Consider the following 15591-nt stretch of genomic DNA (forward strand, 5'->3'; position numbering starts at 1 on the left):
TTCCCTAGAACATTTGAGCCGCGCCATGAGAAAACCAACATAGAGCATTTGCGACCAGCATGGATCCAGACCAGCCTGCGCATCTGCGCCGTCTGGTCAGGATCCATACTGTTCGCTTTCAAAGTCTATTGCAATTAGAGAAACCGTTAGCGAACAGCATGGATCCTGACCAGACTGCGCGGATGCGCAGGCTGGTCTGGATCCATGCTGGTCGCAAATGCTCTATGTTGGTTTTCTCATGGTGCGGCTCATTTAATGTAGAACACCGAATAAGAATAATACCGAAACGAACATTAAGACGACTTAGATTTGCAATGACGTCTAATCTCAGAGAATTTGATGAAAGCATTGCAGTCTTAAATATGATACGAAAATTCGTTTAAACGATGTAAGATCGCTAGTAAGATAAGAAAAATCGTATATTTTAGTGACATTTTAAGTTATAGAGGATATAACATGAGCGTCTTTTCATATTGAATTTATTAAATGAGTTGAATAAAATAATAAAATGCGAGGCTCTGTCGAGCATTTTATCAATTTTATTCAACGAGTTTAATAAATTCAATGTGGAAAGTCACAAATATAATATTCTTTTTATCACATGTTACCTTTTCCTGCCGAAACATAATAAAATTCTACTTTCTTTTGTAAACAAGTTAATTTGACCAACGTCTCCTATACTATATACGACGTTGACGTCAAAGCTGTATTACACTAGTGTATTATCATTTTTAAGTAATGGCTTTATTACACTCCCGAGACGTCAAACATGTGATAAATAACATTCTAACATGGTTCGATTTGATATCCAGTTAAACAAAGAAGGAAATCAAGCTCTGTATATTCTGCGATAAACAACGGTTGACGCGCGGACCGGTAAGAGAGCATTATGACGTCAATTATGACGTCAAATTGCCGCATGACGTCCGATACATTATTCCTCTGGTAAATGAAGTCCAGCATAATATTTATTAAAATATGTCAATGAGCATGTCAGAATGAAAACAATCAAGGCCTTCTTGTGATTTATCGTCTAATTTACCACGATTCATCGTTCAGATGCTTCAGTATTTAACCACTCGGGCTAACGCCCTCGTGGTTCAATTCCTACGCATCTGAACTCTGAACCGTGGTAAATTAGACGATAAATCACTCGAAGGCCTTGATTATTTGTTAAATAAACATCAACACAATCACACGGCAGACATGTAATATATGTTTAGTAAAAGACAAATCAGCAAGTCAGACTGTAGTGTGAACAGCTATACAATAACCTATAACGGATATTGGTCTATATAAAGATTAGGGTCAATCCCCACCTAAACGGTCCGGAGAGCATCTGTGATAGATTTCTATATCTCACAGACAAAATACTTCATCTACGTATAACTAGAACAGAACTGAAGACAAAAGCATAAGAATAAGCCACAATCATAGTCTCCTCAAGGTCTCCGCTCCACAAAAAGGTAACATTTCGATGTTTGGTGACAATACACTTTCAAATGATACCAAAATTATATTAGCTTACCAGGCGTCAATTTTTAATATATTCTTACAGTATTGTTATAAAGAATTTGCTTATTTGTAGATCGGATACCTATCAGTATATGCAAGTATATACAATAGTATTTACATGCTAGTCAAAAACGATGTATATAACTTCTCATAAACATATATAATTTTCAAGTTACTAAAGTTTTAAGTTACTGCTAAAAGAATCTGCTGTTAGCGTTATTATACGACAGTTTAATACTCATATATTACATTCAGTTCGATATCATGTTATGAACACTAGTCGGGGACTTTAAATCACGATGCTCTTACTTTGTCGTCCAAATCAAAAGAAGCAAAGCCGCTGAACATTTTTAGCAATTGTAACTCTTGAGAAGGGCTACACAATATTTCAAATTGTTTTACCCCTAACAGCTTTGACAAGTTTACGCATAATGCTGCTCTTGAACTGTCTTTTTCTCACAGAATAATATACAATATGCAGAGCAAAGGTATTTGTGAGTATGTCACAATTTACTCACTCTGCTTCGTAATTTCTGGAGAATAACTTGCAATCAATGTAAATGCTGAGACACATATTGTATCTTGTATGTTTTAAACTGACGACTAAAGCTCCATAGTATGCATGACTGATATTTCGAATGTACTTGGAAAAAACCTGACAGACCGGCATCGCATAAAATTCTATTTCGCCAATTGAATTCCACGGTTTTATAAACGGCTATTTGACAATCTTTTTTCATGAGTGCGGTGATGGAATAATTCCGGTGTCCATATAATTTCTCAAGTAAGTGCGTAATCCGTAGCGCCCTATTATTTTATATATGTCGGGAACAAAGCCGGACACTTTTCTTGGTTCTAACATATCTATAGGACGTCAGTCTTAAGGCAAACGCTTGTTTGATCTTAAATTTTGTATTTAGGCGACACAACAAACCAAAGAAAAGAAGATTCCTCTTATCAATAATGACGCTTATCCGGTAAATGCCGAGATTGCTTAAGAAAATATTGGTTCTGGACCTTGTCGATACGCTCTGGATATGTTTAATGCATTAGCGATGGGTCCATTCCAAGTGAGCTAACTGTGTATCTGTAATGTCACTCCATAATTCGCTCCCATACAATGCCCGCGGTAATGCTACTGCTTCACATATTTTCTTAGATGTTAGCGGGTTTAGTCCATGTTTTTGTATCCCACAGTTCGCAGTGCTATAAAAAGCTTTACGAAGTTTTGTACAACTTTCGTCTTTATTTTCGTTTAATGATAGCGGCTTATTAAATGACACTCCCATATGGAAATATTCATCCGTTTCGTTGAACTCATTTTCTCAAAGTTCCCATACACGCGATAATTTACTTTTATCATTGAAAACAACAGCCTTGCACTTGACTGCATTGTACAAATGGCGTTCGTTTTGAGAGTTTTTATAAACATAAGTCAAAAAGATTGTCCAGACCGTGTTTAACGTTAGATAATCACTATGTCATCTATCGAATGTGGACAGTTGCAAAGCATATCTTTCAGCTTGAAGCAGTATTCACTATTTTCAATTTCATTCATTAAATGATCAATGAATATGAGATAGAGATTTGGACTGAGGCACGGGCCTTGTCGAGTTCTTTGTAAAATTTGGAACCAGTCTGATGTATAACCCTGAGATTTTACACAGCTAAAGCAATCTGTTAAAAATGGACACCACTGATTTAAACAGTGTTATGTCGATACCGGTATTGTACAATTTAATAAGCAATAAAGAAATCCAGGTTCTGTCAAACTAAGAAACACGTGTAAATTGGTGAATTGTTTTCCTTGGCATAGTAAATACATTCACGCGTCATAATTGCCCGATAGCTATTCGGGTCAGTTTTCTTTTTGTTTTCTCCTTTGAGAAGTGTTGTAATTATTCCCTTTTTTCAAGTCGACCGGTGTGTGTAAGAAGGTAAGCATACAATTAAACAACTTTACTAATATACTCCGCAATAGGGGTCCACCGTGCATATTTCCACAGTCCTTGCCCTTTTTGCAAGATTTAAGAGCATTTAATACCATTTCTTCTTCAACTGTATGTTGTTTTCCATACTTTTGTGTTAATGATTCTTTTAATGATTTGAGTTCATTTTCCACTATAACTTTATAAGTCGGACTGAAGGATGCGTCATGAGAGGGTGAAAAGAATTCACTGAAATAGTTTTTCCACTTGGTATTAATTTTCATAGGATCGTTCAACATTGTGCCGTTCAACTTTATTGCAAACCCAGCGTTAAATGACTGCTTTTTCCGTCGATTATTTATTAATTTGCAGGATTTGTTATTGTCATAATAGATAGCGGAATACGGTCTCCCTGTGAAAACTTCTAAAGGATCGTTTAGCTGTTTTATAATTACTATAGGAGAACGTCTCTTTCGACTTATTTTCATTTAACCATATTTGTCTCTTTGCCTTCATATCATTATGGAGGGACGTCTGACTCAGTATATCATTCTAATACGGCTTAATATAGGACTTAAAGCGTACTTTAGGTACTAAGTTTGTCACTAGATTGATTATAAGAACTATAGCTGAGTATAGGTCGTCTATTTCTTGAGTATCACTTATTTCAAGTTTCAGTGCGCACTTTTACACGTCACTGTCGTCTAAGAATGCTTTATATGCATCTAAACTTTCCTGCTTAACATTTCACCAATTTATCACATTATTATAACGGGTACTCGTGTGCTCTGTTTCTACCTCCGCATGTATATAATAAGAACAAACAATAGGTCGATGTGTGGAAACATTAAGCGCATCGTCATTTAGAATTTGACAATCAATTACATTTTGTAAAAATGTATCCTCTACAATGATATGATCTATAAGTGTTTGCCTATCACTGTTATATAGTACATTGCTGAACTTCGATCCGCGGCACGCAACATGTGTATTTAATGATTGAAGAGATCACATTTTGCCATAAGATTTGATAGCATTTTGCTTCTAGAATCTATACAGATCGGGGTTTGAGTGCGATTTGGTTTAAACTTTATTTCAACAAGTTTGACATACATGGTATACAACAATACTTGCATGAAATTAATGGATTGGAAAACAAGTGCGATTTGATTCGAGTTCAGTATTGCAATCACCCATGATAAACAACGTACATTTATTTTGACATTTTTTAACTCTTCAATGTGTTACAGGCGTAAGGAGTGGTTTTTATAAGGAAAGTACACTTGTACTATAAATATATAACAGCTTGGGGATGTCATAATTTGAATACCGATAAAAGTTTCACAGTTTAGTTCTAGTGTGGTTACTGCTGAGTTTAAGTTTCTGTGCCAAAAAGAGCAAGGTCTCCTGTGCCTACTTTTCTGGAGGATTGAATATCAAGGTCAGGGTCAGATATTGCATAATTGGTATATTTAAAGTTTATACTATCTAAGAAGTGTATAACCCTTCTAAACAGCCAGTGCTCTGATATTCCACATATGTCTATTTCATTATTCGTTAGAAAGACTGCTTAGTAGCTTACACTTGACATGATGCCAGTTGCGTTCCATGTTGCTTTTTTTAGATTACACTTATTTTGATTAATAACCATTGGTTAACTCTAAGATTCTACTCAACGTCATCGTCAAGAGCGCTATAGGGAGTGTAATCAGTCGGATTATACGGATCACCTCTATAACAGTTATAATGACACACAACAGGCGGGTACCGGGACCTTTCATTATTGGCCTTTCGTTTTTGTTTTTTTATCAAGGGGTATTATTACGGTTTTTATAACTGTTTTGTGATAACCAAGGTCTACACTGAATGCCCTGGGGGCAAAAGGTTGGGTCATTGACGAGTAAATTGTCCAGATCGCTGTCTTCGAGATGGATTCAGACAACAGTTGTCCTAAATTTCTTATTTCGAAAGATTGAGACTTTGGTGACTGTAGGACCCCTATCTCCTACATACTTTGCCAGTTTTGCTGCTGTAACCGCATGTCAGATATCGCCAACATAGAAGCAATTCGTTCGCCGACGAACATGCTGTAAGAAGTCATCACTACAGTACGCTGTGTCTCTCGAGGTCTATTAGTACCACTGGTGGGTGGCATTTGATGTTAGGACAAGGTTGTGAAGTTATCTGGGTTTAGCTGTCTTAAGCCTGAGGCTCATCTGGATTTAAATCATGGATTGTATCACCAGATGAGACCCGTTTTTTTTTTGTTTTTTTTTTTTTTTGGGGGGGGGGGGGGGGGGGGGGGGAGTTGTCACACATGTCTGTCTTTCGATTGGTTATAATGGGTAGAATAGGAAGACCTCCCAAAAGAGTTTCCATAACCTCCATATTGGTAACTGTATGAATGATGGGGTAAGCTGTACATTCACAGCTATCTGGGACAACTCCTCTGGAATCTTGTACTTCAATAAGAGAGTCATCATTAAGTGCAGATATCAAGTCATTGCGTTGGGCACAGTTGTTTTCAGGGAGGGTGTGAGCCGAACTGGTTGTATCAAACTCAGTTATGGGACAGTTGTATCCAGGGGAGGTCTGGTTTGGTTTGGGCTTTGGTTATTGGAATATTGTTGGGCATAGTTGTTTTTGTGAAGTACGTGGTTTGAGTCTTGGATATCAGATTCTGGTTGGGTACAGTTACTGTTAGGGACGGTAGGGCTTGGGTTTGGGATGTCAGATTCTGCACCTGGAGAATGAAACCTAATATTAATATACATTTCCTCAACACACGCCTTTAGGTGTGCCAAAGCAAAAGATACATTTAGAATATTACCTTGCATTTGTTTGTCATTACATGCGTTTCGAAGTATATTTGTCTTGCATGAATTAATCCATAATACTTGTCCGACAGGATAAGAAGTACGCTGTGAGTTCATCCATGTTCGCTTTCATATTCTAAAGATTTCCTGATACTTCTGTTTTGAGTTCTGCCATAGAGTTTGTTACCGATCTTAAATCTTCATTTGTCATGTTTTGCGTTGCTGCATGTCTTTGCATGATTAATAAAACATCTGCTAGAATCGATGTGATCGTTGCCTTTAACTGGGTTATCTCTGCCTTGCATTGATAGATGTTATGCGATGTAGCTGCATTTGGCGTCCCTAGCACGGTTGATTTCCTGCTGGTTTTCTTCCCGGCACTTGTAAGGTCCTTTATTGTCGAAAAGTGTTCATCTTCAAGAACTGATATTAGTGCGTGGATATCATACGCACATTTGACAGAAGTTGCCTTCCCTTGATGGGTCTTTTTAGTTTACTATTTTGAGTCAAAAGAAATTCCTCACACTCGCAGAGGATATTAATAGTATCTGGCTGCTTCTTTCTAAATTTGACTCCGAGTTGTGATATTCTAGAAGAAATTGATTGACAAACATGTCACACAGTAGGTCACGAACAGATGCTTTCGGTCGCTGTATCTCAACCAGGTCAGCACTGACACTGGCTTCATGTTGGGCTAGGTCAAAAGTCGATGGATTCAATTTATCGTTTGGGGAGTTTGTTATCAGTATCTGGTTATTTTGTATTGCCATTGGTTTATTGGAGTTCTCCGTATAATATTCTGGGCCGTTGCAATTGACCGTCCCGGTTACCTTAATCTCAGTATTGTCATGCAGCAGTAAAGGCTCTAATTCCATTATAAAGCTACTAGTAGCCATTTTCCCTCAGAGATTATCGTATTGTACAGCTGCGTTTAAGTGTTAATGTGAGAATTTGGTGAGCGTTCTTTGTTGAGAACAAAGAAAAATGTATATTTTATCATATATTGTCTTAAACAATATTTATTTTAAACTTTAACTGTCAGCAAATGAAAGAGCATTCACTTATCTCCATATCCATGTAAAGTTTGTGAAATCCAACAAAACATCGAATATTCTCCAGAGCAAAAAAGGACATCGGAGAAAATTCTAGGGTGTTTACCTCAATTTAAATGCAATTTCATGATTTCAATAACAGATAATTTGATATAATGGCTCCGTATCAAATACTCATAAATAAGTTATATTCCTATCAAACTGTCACAAAAAAGTAATTTCATTTTATATTTGTTATTTGTTTTGTTGAAATTCTAGCATTTTGCGACTAAGGGTAATATTTTTGGTCACACAATTGTACTTCAGTTCTTTTTACCTGAGTGCTCATGTTAACTGATGCATTGATTATAGCCTATTGATTGTTTTCTGTACATCTATTGTTATACCATACTGACACATGCAATAGTAAAAACAAGCATTTTTGGGACAGGGATTGTGAATTTCACAACAAAATTTGCACATTGACAGTCGTTTTTCTAAAGGGGTTAATACTACCCCAGTAAATATATCACGAAAAAACCCCTCACGATAACTTTTTGCTACACATAAAAGATTAGTCCTTTTTAAATTTTCCCCAGACACTTCATGGCCACCAGTTGGTGTATTTTTTTAACCCTTTCCGCACAGAATAAAATCCTGAAAAAACACAAAAAAAACAACTTTTTTAAAGACTCAAAAATTTCAAAAAAGTACACGTATCAATAAATACATTTGGAATATAACATGCCCAAAGTAGGGATAGCGTAAATTTGGGAACCCAAAAATTTCAAAGAACATTTTCTAGGATACAACGCCCCGGGAATACTTCATACCGGGTGACCCCAAGAAAAATGTCTTTTTAGGGGCAAAAGATTTTTTTATTTGCTTGGGGTTATTTATATAAAAAAAAAAACCCAGCGGGGGACCAGGCTAGTAGCCCCTACTTTTCTATTTAGTTGGTGTTTTTTATGATGTGCCCACCCTCCATCAAAAAAAAAAACTGTAATATGCCGAAACAAGCTATTAAAATTAATGTTTTCTCTTTTTAAGTCAGCTAAATCTCTGGGTTTCCTAAATTTTTGTAAGCTTTACCAAGTTTTGTACTTTAATAAAAAAGTCTGGGATATTTTTACACTGTTCGGTTTTACAAATTTCTTTTTTTGACCCATATTATACCCAAAACCAAAATGAAAAGTTTGTTTAAACCCAAAATGAAAAGTTGATGTGGAAAATTTTTGCCGCAAACTTTTTTAGTTACCAAACAAGTAATAAAAAGGGGGCAGGACGGCATGGTTCCACATTTGGGTCAACGACGAAAGGGTTGAAAATTTAAAAAAATGGCAATATTTTGAAATCTCGCGGTTCGTTTTTTTTTTCTTTCTTTTTTCAAAAGGGGTTTCTATGGTTTTTTGGGACTCTGGATATGTCTTTCATAGTTTTAGTCACGTCACACTGGGTTTTTTGCGTTTCACTTGAGATTTCGAATTCTCGAATTTATTGAATTTAAAAAAATGGCCAGGGGCATTTTTTAAATTTTTTGAATTGCTCGTTTTTTGCGTTTTACATTCAAAGACAAACTAACCTTTTTGGGGGGCCCTTTTAAAACAGACAAAAAACAATGTGAAAATTATATAACTTTGGGCTCTGCATTTTTGGGGAAGGCTATACCCAAAAAATCTTTTTTTTAACTTTTTTTTGTTGCAAACTTGTACTTCAAGAAATTCTGTTGCAAAAAATTTTTTCTGAAAAAATATTGCCAACTATCAAGGAGTTTTTTTGTCAACTCGTGAACATTTTTTTCTGTTTGGGGTTCGACATTTTTTAGCTCACGTTTTTAGAAGCCTCACAATTTTTTGTTTTGTCTCGTTTTGGGCCCAAAACAGGCTATTTTGACTTCATTTACCATTAGTCCGCCCCTTGAATAAATTTTGAGGAGATTTTTATTTTTACCCATCTACTTTTTAAATTTACGGGAAAAAACCCATAAATGAATACATTATTAAAAAAAAAAAGAACCCCTTTTTTTACCAAACTAAAAAAAAAGTTTTTGTTTTATGTTGTTTAAAACGTTGAAACGTTAAATTTTACAATGTGCAGCATGGATTAAAAAACCAAAGGGTTTCGTGTTTGTGAAATTTCATTCAAAAAAGCTAATAAAAATAAAATTTACAGTGGATTGCGGACGAGTTACTTGTTATAACAGAGTCCCTGAGTAAATTTGGTTACTATGGAATTCAGTTAATTCTTGCATCAGTACAAATTTCTTTTAGCGCATGCAAATCGTGATGATTAATATATTTAGTGTTTTTAAATTATTTTTGTCCAATGGGATTCGTATTTTTTTTAAATTTTCGGGGAAAATTTTGTAAACAGCTTTTCTTACATCGTTTTACCACATACAAAAGATTACAACGCTGTATAAGAGCTGGGTTTTTGTTTTACCACTCTACGCATCCGCGATTCTCTAGAAACAAGGGGTCTTTAATTTACGCAATTTTTTCCTATTTTTAAAGAAAAAAAAAACAAATTAAAAAAAAAACAGAAAAAAAAAAAAACAAAAACAAAAAAAAAAAAAAACAACAACAACAGAAAACAAAACCAAAAGAATGTTTCTTACTTTCCAATAGACTACATTAATTAATTTCCAAGAGAAAAATCCATCAACAAATTCAAATGAAAAATCTTTTTGTATCTAGTCCAAAATACTACAACGGAAAAGTGCACACTAAAAAAGAATCAGTTTTGTTACCCACAGCGCAAAAGTTACAGAAAATAATAACTTTTGAAAATTAAAACAGGTCAACTACACGTTAAGAAACCTTGGAGAGAAAACCCAAGTCCCCCTTTTAAGGGGTAGAACCCCGGGCCTTATGATCCTAGGCGACCTCAAAACCCCGCGCTAAAGGGTTTTAAACCCAACTGCTAAGGTTGGGGAAATGGCCCATAAACCCACAAACACAAAACGCAAGTTAAAGATTTGAAAAATTTATCTTCAAAGCATTTTCGTCCCTCATTTTAATAATGACTTTACACAGTTAGGAACAATAATCACAACGCATCATTCAGAAATTTTAAGTGGCACAACTGGGTTTTCCGTTTCCGCATCTGGAGATTTTTCGGACTTCACGCGGGAACTTTATATTTCCGTCGGCGCGGTAACTGGTTTAAATTTAATTTTATTGTGTTTTTTTTAAACCGGCCTCCAGAGCACGCTGAATAATTCAAAACCAAACAGATCGAAGATCAACTCCATTCTTTTCTCTTTTTTATTATAAATTTTTGCAGATTTGGGGAAGGGAATGACCCGTTTTCCCCGTGATAACATAGCTGTTCTAATGATTTAAACAATTTTTCGCTTGAAAGATAGGTTAACTTTACCAGGGAATCAGGAAAACATCTGTGTTTCTGTAGGCGGAGCTTAAATTTGTAAACAAAAAATAATTTCAAACACTAAACAGGTTAGTATTTATTAGTAGGGTCAATGTCAAATTTGTAGTGAGAGCATGGTTTTTTAGGCTCTGAAATTCATCTTAAAAAATGTGTTTACAGTGGATTATTTTGGACAAAACTGGACTAAATCATTTCATTAAGTATTTAACAAATGTCAGACAATAAGAAAACACCAAATCTGAGTGATGGAAATAAGAAAAAACGAAAAAACAAACGACAAGCTACATCGCCTTTATTAGAGGAGTGCACGGAATTCACGGGAAAATTAACTGATAAACAACCTACACAGGTGAATAATTGGACTAAAAAATATAAAAACCTGTATGGACAAACAGTAAGTGATTTTCAAAATATACAAACTTTCGGGAATCAAATTATGGCTTTTCAACAATCTGCTTATGGAATGCAGTCACCCTACATTCAGAGCCCACCCCCCACCCAGTTGAGTGGTGGAGGGTATGTTGGAATGCAGGCAGGACCACCACCATGGGCCGTCGAACTCCTCGACTAGATGAAACAAATTAAACAGAAAATGCAAACAATCGATGAAATAAAAAAAATGTAAATATGATAAACTCAAAAGTGTCTGACCTTAAAAGAAAATTCAAAACTTTAGAAACTAGGGTATCTGACACAGAAACATCTTGTCAATTCACATCAAGTGCGGTAGAAAATAACAGAAGTGAACTGAAAAGTGCTAAAGATGAGATTAAGTACCTACAGAAAAAATGTGAAACTCTAGAAAAGGAATCGAAAGAATGTACGAAGGTAAATACGGAACTTGACAGTAAAATGGTCGACCTCGAAACAAGGTCAATGCGCGATAACTTGTTATTTTATGGAATACCAGACGGTATTTAAGGAACAAATGAAAATTGACGAGACAACGGCGGATGGCATCTTATTGGATCGTGTGCATAGGATCGGGAAGAAACCGGCACCAGGGAAGAAGCCCCGCCCCATTGTGGCTAAATTTCATTACCCGCGAGATAAGGAGAGGTCAGAGAACTGTCATTGACATGCGCGCAACAGCTAAAAGATTCTAATATGGGAATCGGAGTTCAACTACCGCGGGACGTAAGGGAAGCTAGGAAACCGTTGTACCCGGCTATGAAAACAGCCAAGGACAGTGAGAAAAGTGTAAAGTTCGTCGGTAAGAAACTTCTTATCGATGGAGTTGAACACCGACCATAACGGGGTGAAGAAGAACAATCTTTAAGGATCATTGCATGGAACATTAACGGTCTTAAACGGAAACTTACTGAACAAGATTTTCTTGAATATGTGAATAATTATGACATTATTTTTTTTAACGAAACTTGGTTGAAACAATCTGATAACAGTAACTCTGATATACAGGGATTTACTAGTGATCATATTTTTGGGAATAAATCAAGATTTAGAAAAAAGGACGTGCTAGTGGAGGAATATCTGTCTATTTTAAAACTGAACTTAAAAGACACATAAAGATTGTAGAAAAAAATCAAAATGGTATATTATGGGTAAGAATTTGCTCTGAATTATTTGATTTTGACGATGATGTATACATTTGTCATGCATATTTGCCCCCCACCAATTCAAATGTTTTAAAAGATTTTGATCATTTTGACCAACTAGAATTAGATGCTGTTAAGTATACAGGTTTAGGAAAAGTACTCATTACTGGCGATTTTAATAGTAGAACTTCAAATTCGCTAGATTTTTTTGAATATGATAAGTATTTAGATGATAACTTTACGTTTGTAAACACACAGGATAAATAAAGACCACGTGACCGATTATTATGGGCGGCGTTTACTAGATACTTGCCAATCAACCGGCTTACTAATAGCAAATGGTCGCCTGCTCTCGGAGGGAAATGAAGGGAAATTCACTTTTTGTTCACATAATGGCCTTAGTACAGTTGACTATCTATTACTGGATTTTTTAAACTTTGATATCTTATCGGAGTTTGAAGTTGAAGAGTTTAACGAATATTCAGATCATGCACCTTTATTCTTCTCATTGTATACTAAATAGCCGCGCTCACGGAAATTAAATGAGTCGCAAAAAGACGATTTTTATACAAAAATAACGTGGGATTACAATAAAATACCCCAATTCAGGGACCTCCTCATGCGTAATAACAACGCTTTACAAAAGCTTACCAGAGACGTGTCCGATCAACCAATTGACCACGTGGTACAAAGTTTTACAAATTTAGTTTCAGAACACGCCCATAGTGAATTTGATAAATCGTACAAAAATAAAATAAACTATCCGCACAATCGGGTTAATAATAAATGGTTTGACACGGATTGCTTTAAAGCGAGAAAAGATTTCAAAACCGCAAGAAATGTCTTTAATAGGCATAAAAACGAGCAAACGCGTGCAGCTTTCGTAGGTGCTCGCACAAAATATAATAGATTAAGAAAAGATCAAAGCAAAAGTTTAAAACAAGGGAAGGAAATCGTATTAATGAAATATGGCAAAAAAAGCAACCTAGGAAATTTTGGAAGAATATAAAAAATACATATAAAAATAAAAATGAAAAATCAGAAACTTTAACGGTTACACAGTTACACGATCATTTTAATGACATGTTTGGCGTAGATTTTCCGCTGAATGGAAATGATGACTTTGATCTCGATCAGAATATAGAGGACGAGACTTTAGACATGGACATTACAGAAACCGAACTCCACGAGGCAGTTTACACACAAAATAATAATAAATCACCTGGAACGGACAATTTGCCAGGCGAAATTTTTAAATCGGCTTATGACATCATGTCCCCTTTTCTGCTTAAACTTTATAATAGACTGTTTAATTCCAGTGAATACCCTATAAGCTGGGGTGAAGGTATTATAACGCCAATTTTCAAAAAGGGCGATATAAATGATTCAAAAAATTATCGGGGGATAACTCTCGTTAATATTCTGGCAAAAATTTATTCACAAATCTTGCTTAATTGTTTAACGAAGTGGTGTGACATGTACGAAAAAATAACACAGAATCAGTTTGCCTTCCAAAAAGGGAAGTCGATTGTAGACTGTATTTTTTTTCTCCATGCTGTTGTCTCGAAAGTGTTGAACTCCGGTGAAAAACTTTACTGCATCTTCATCGATTACGAAAAATGCTTTGACAAAGTCGATAGGTCTTATCTTTTAGCCAAAAATGTAAGTTGCAAACTTGTAAAAGCAATTAAATCCATGTATACCAACGTAAAATCGTGTGTTAGGTTCAACAGATCCTTGTCAAACTTTTTCAATTCGGACATCGGTTTAAAACAGGGGGATCCGAGTTCACCGTTACTTTTTATGCTATTCGTGAATGACCTCATTGATAACATAAACAGTGATCTTAATGATATTTTCTCCGTCAATGAGTTGAAATTATTTTTAATTTTATTTGCAGATGATCAGGTACTTTTTGCAAAATCGCCAGTAACGTTACAATCAATGTTATGTGATGTTGAAAACTACTGCAACCGATGGGGTTTGAAAATCAACGTCTCAAAACTAAAGCCATGGTCTTTGAAAGGGGTGGTCATACACAATACGCATTTTATATCTATGGTAGCGCGATAGAAATCGTGGAATCGTTTAAGTACCTAGGAATTACTCTCTTCAAAAACGGAAACTGGTATCGTAGTCAAAAACGTATTGCACAACACGTGTCTTTTGCTCTCCATAATCTATTTCTGACATTCGAAAATATAGACCTACCGATTGCCCAGAAATGCAAATTATTTGATTCATTGGTTGGCTCAATCCTTAATTTCAGCTCAGAGATATGGGGAATGCATGACGCTACCGACATAGAATTAGTGCATACCAAGTTTCTGCGCCGGATACTCGGTGTTAAAAAATCCACAAATCTGTCGGCACTCTATTGCGAACTAGGACGCTTACCACTCAATGTTTACAGAAAAATATCCTTGATAAAATATTGGATTAAAATTCTAGCACTTTATGATTCATCCCTTACAAAGAAAATTTATTTACTTCTTAAATTAGACGCAGATCAGGGGCAAACTTATAATCGAAAAAAACTGGGCTTTCCAAATAAAGACAATATTGTCGGACCTAGGACTGTTATATCTTTGGAATGAACAATTTGATATCGAAATTCCCTTTAATGCAATTAAGCAGCGGATTATTGATACATACTTACAATCATGGTATTCTAATATAAACAACTCTAGTCGTTTGAAAATATACTGCATTTTTAAGCATAATTTTGTACTGGAAAAATATCTGGAAACTGTTACTGAAAACAAGTACAGAACTGCCTTGTCAAGGTTCAGGGTATCATCACACGACCTGTTTATTGAAACCGGAAGGTACCATAATATCCCGCGCGAAGAAAGAATCTGTAAATCACGTAATATGCAAAAACCGGAAACGGAGTTTCACTTCCTTCTTGTATGTCCTCATTATCGAGAATTAAGAGTTAAGTACTTCAAACCATATTGTCTCCATTGGCCAACCCTTCAAAAATTTGATGCACTTATGTCAACTTCTTGCAAACAAAAAACGTATTACGTCATAAACATATTGTATTATTCTGTTCATTCATAACTTTTGTTCTTCAGAAATGTATGAACTATTGCTCTCACTGCATATAATATTGTTAGGTTAATTTCATAGCTATAAACACTGTATATGATGTTTAATGCTAATAAAGTATATTGTATTGTATTGTATTGTATTGTATTGTATTGTATTGAATTGTATTGTATTGTATTAGTAATAGCGAGTAAGATATGGAACAAAAAATGGCAAAGATGTTCCCCTTTGTGAAGAAAGCACCAAAGTTTGCATGATATTACTTTAAGATATCCCAAATCCTACAAGAGGAGGAGACACG

General features: G+C 35.4%; 1 protein-coding gene across 1 annotated transcript; it reads left to right on the forward strand.

Moving 5' to 3' along the window:
• Positions 1-11787: 11787 nt before the first annotated feature.
• On the forward strand, positions 11788-14529 carry LOC128549312 (uncharacterized). The gene is made up of 4 exons (XM_053525892.1): positions 11788-11893; positions 13333-13581; positions 14137-14144; positions 14506-14529. Exons 1-4 carry the CDS (start codon positions 11788-11790, stop codon positions 14527-14529), a joined length of 387 nt encoding a protein of 128 aa, XP_053381867.1.
• Positions 14530-15591: the final 1062 nt, after the last annotated feature.

The sequence above is a fragment of the Mercenaria mercenaria genome, chromosome 16, assembly GCF_021730395.1.
Source record: "Mercenaria mercenaria strain notata chromosome 16, MADL_Memer_1, whole genome shotgun sequence".
Taxonomy (NCBI): domain Eukaryota; kingdom Metazoa; phylum Mollusca; class Bivalvia; order Venerida; family Veneridae; genus Mercenaria; species Mercenaria mercenaria.

Bases quoted from the DNA above. Each gene is read 5' to 3' on its own strand.
- LOC128549312 (XM_053525892.1), top strand. From the start codon at position 11,788: ATGGGAATCGGAGTTCAACTACCGCGGGACGTAAGGGAAGCTAGGAAA. The intron at 11,894-13,332 runs GTAAGAAACTTC...TGTTTGGCGTAG, and splicing joins GAAAAGTGTAAAGTTCGTCG to ATTTTCCGCTGAATGGAAAT.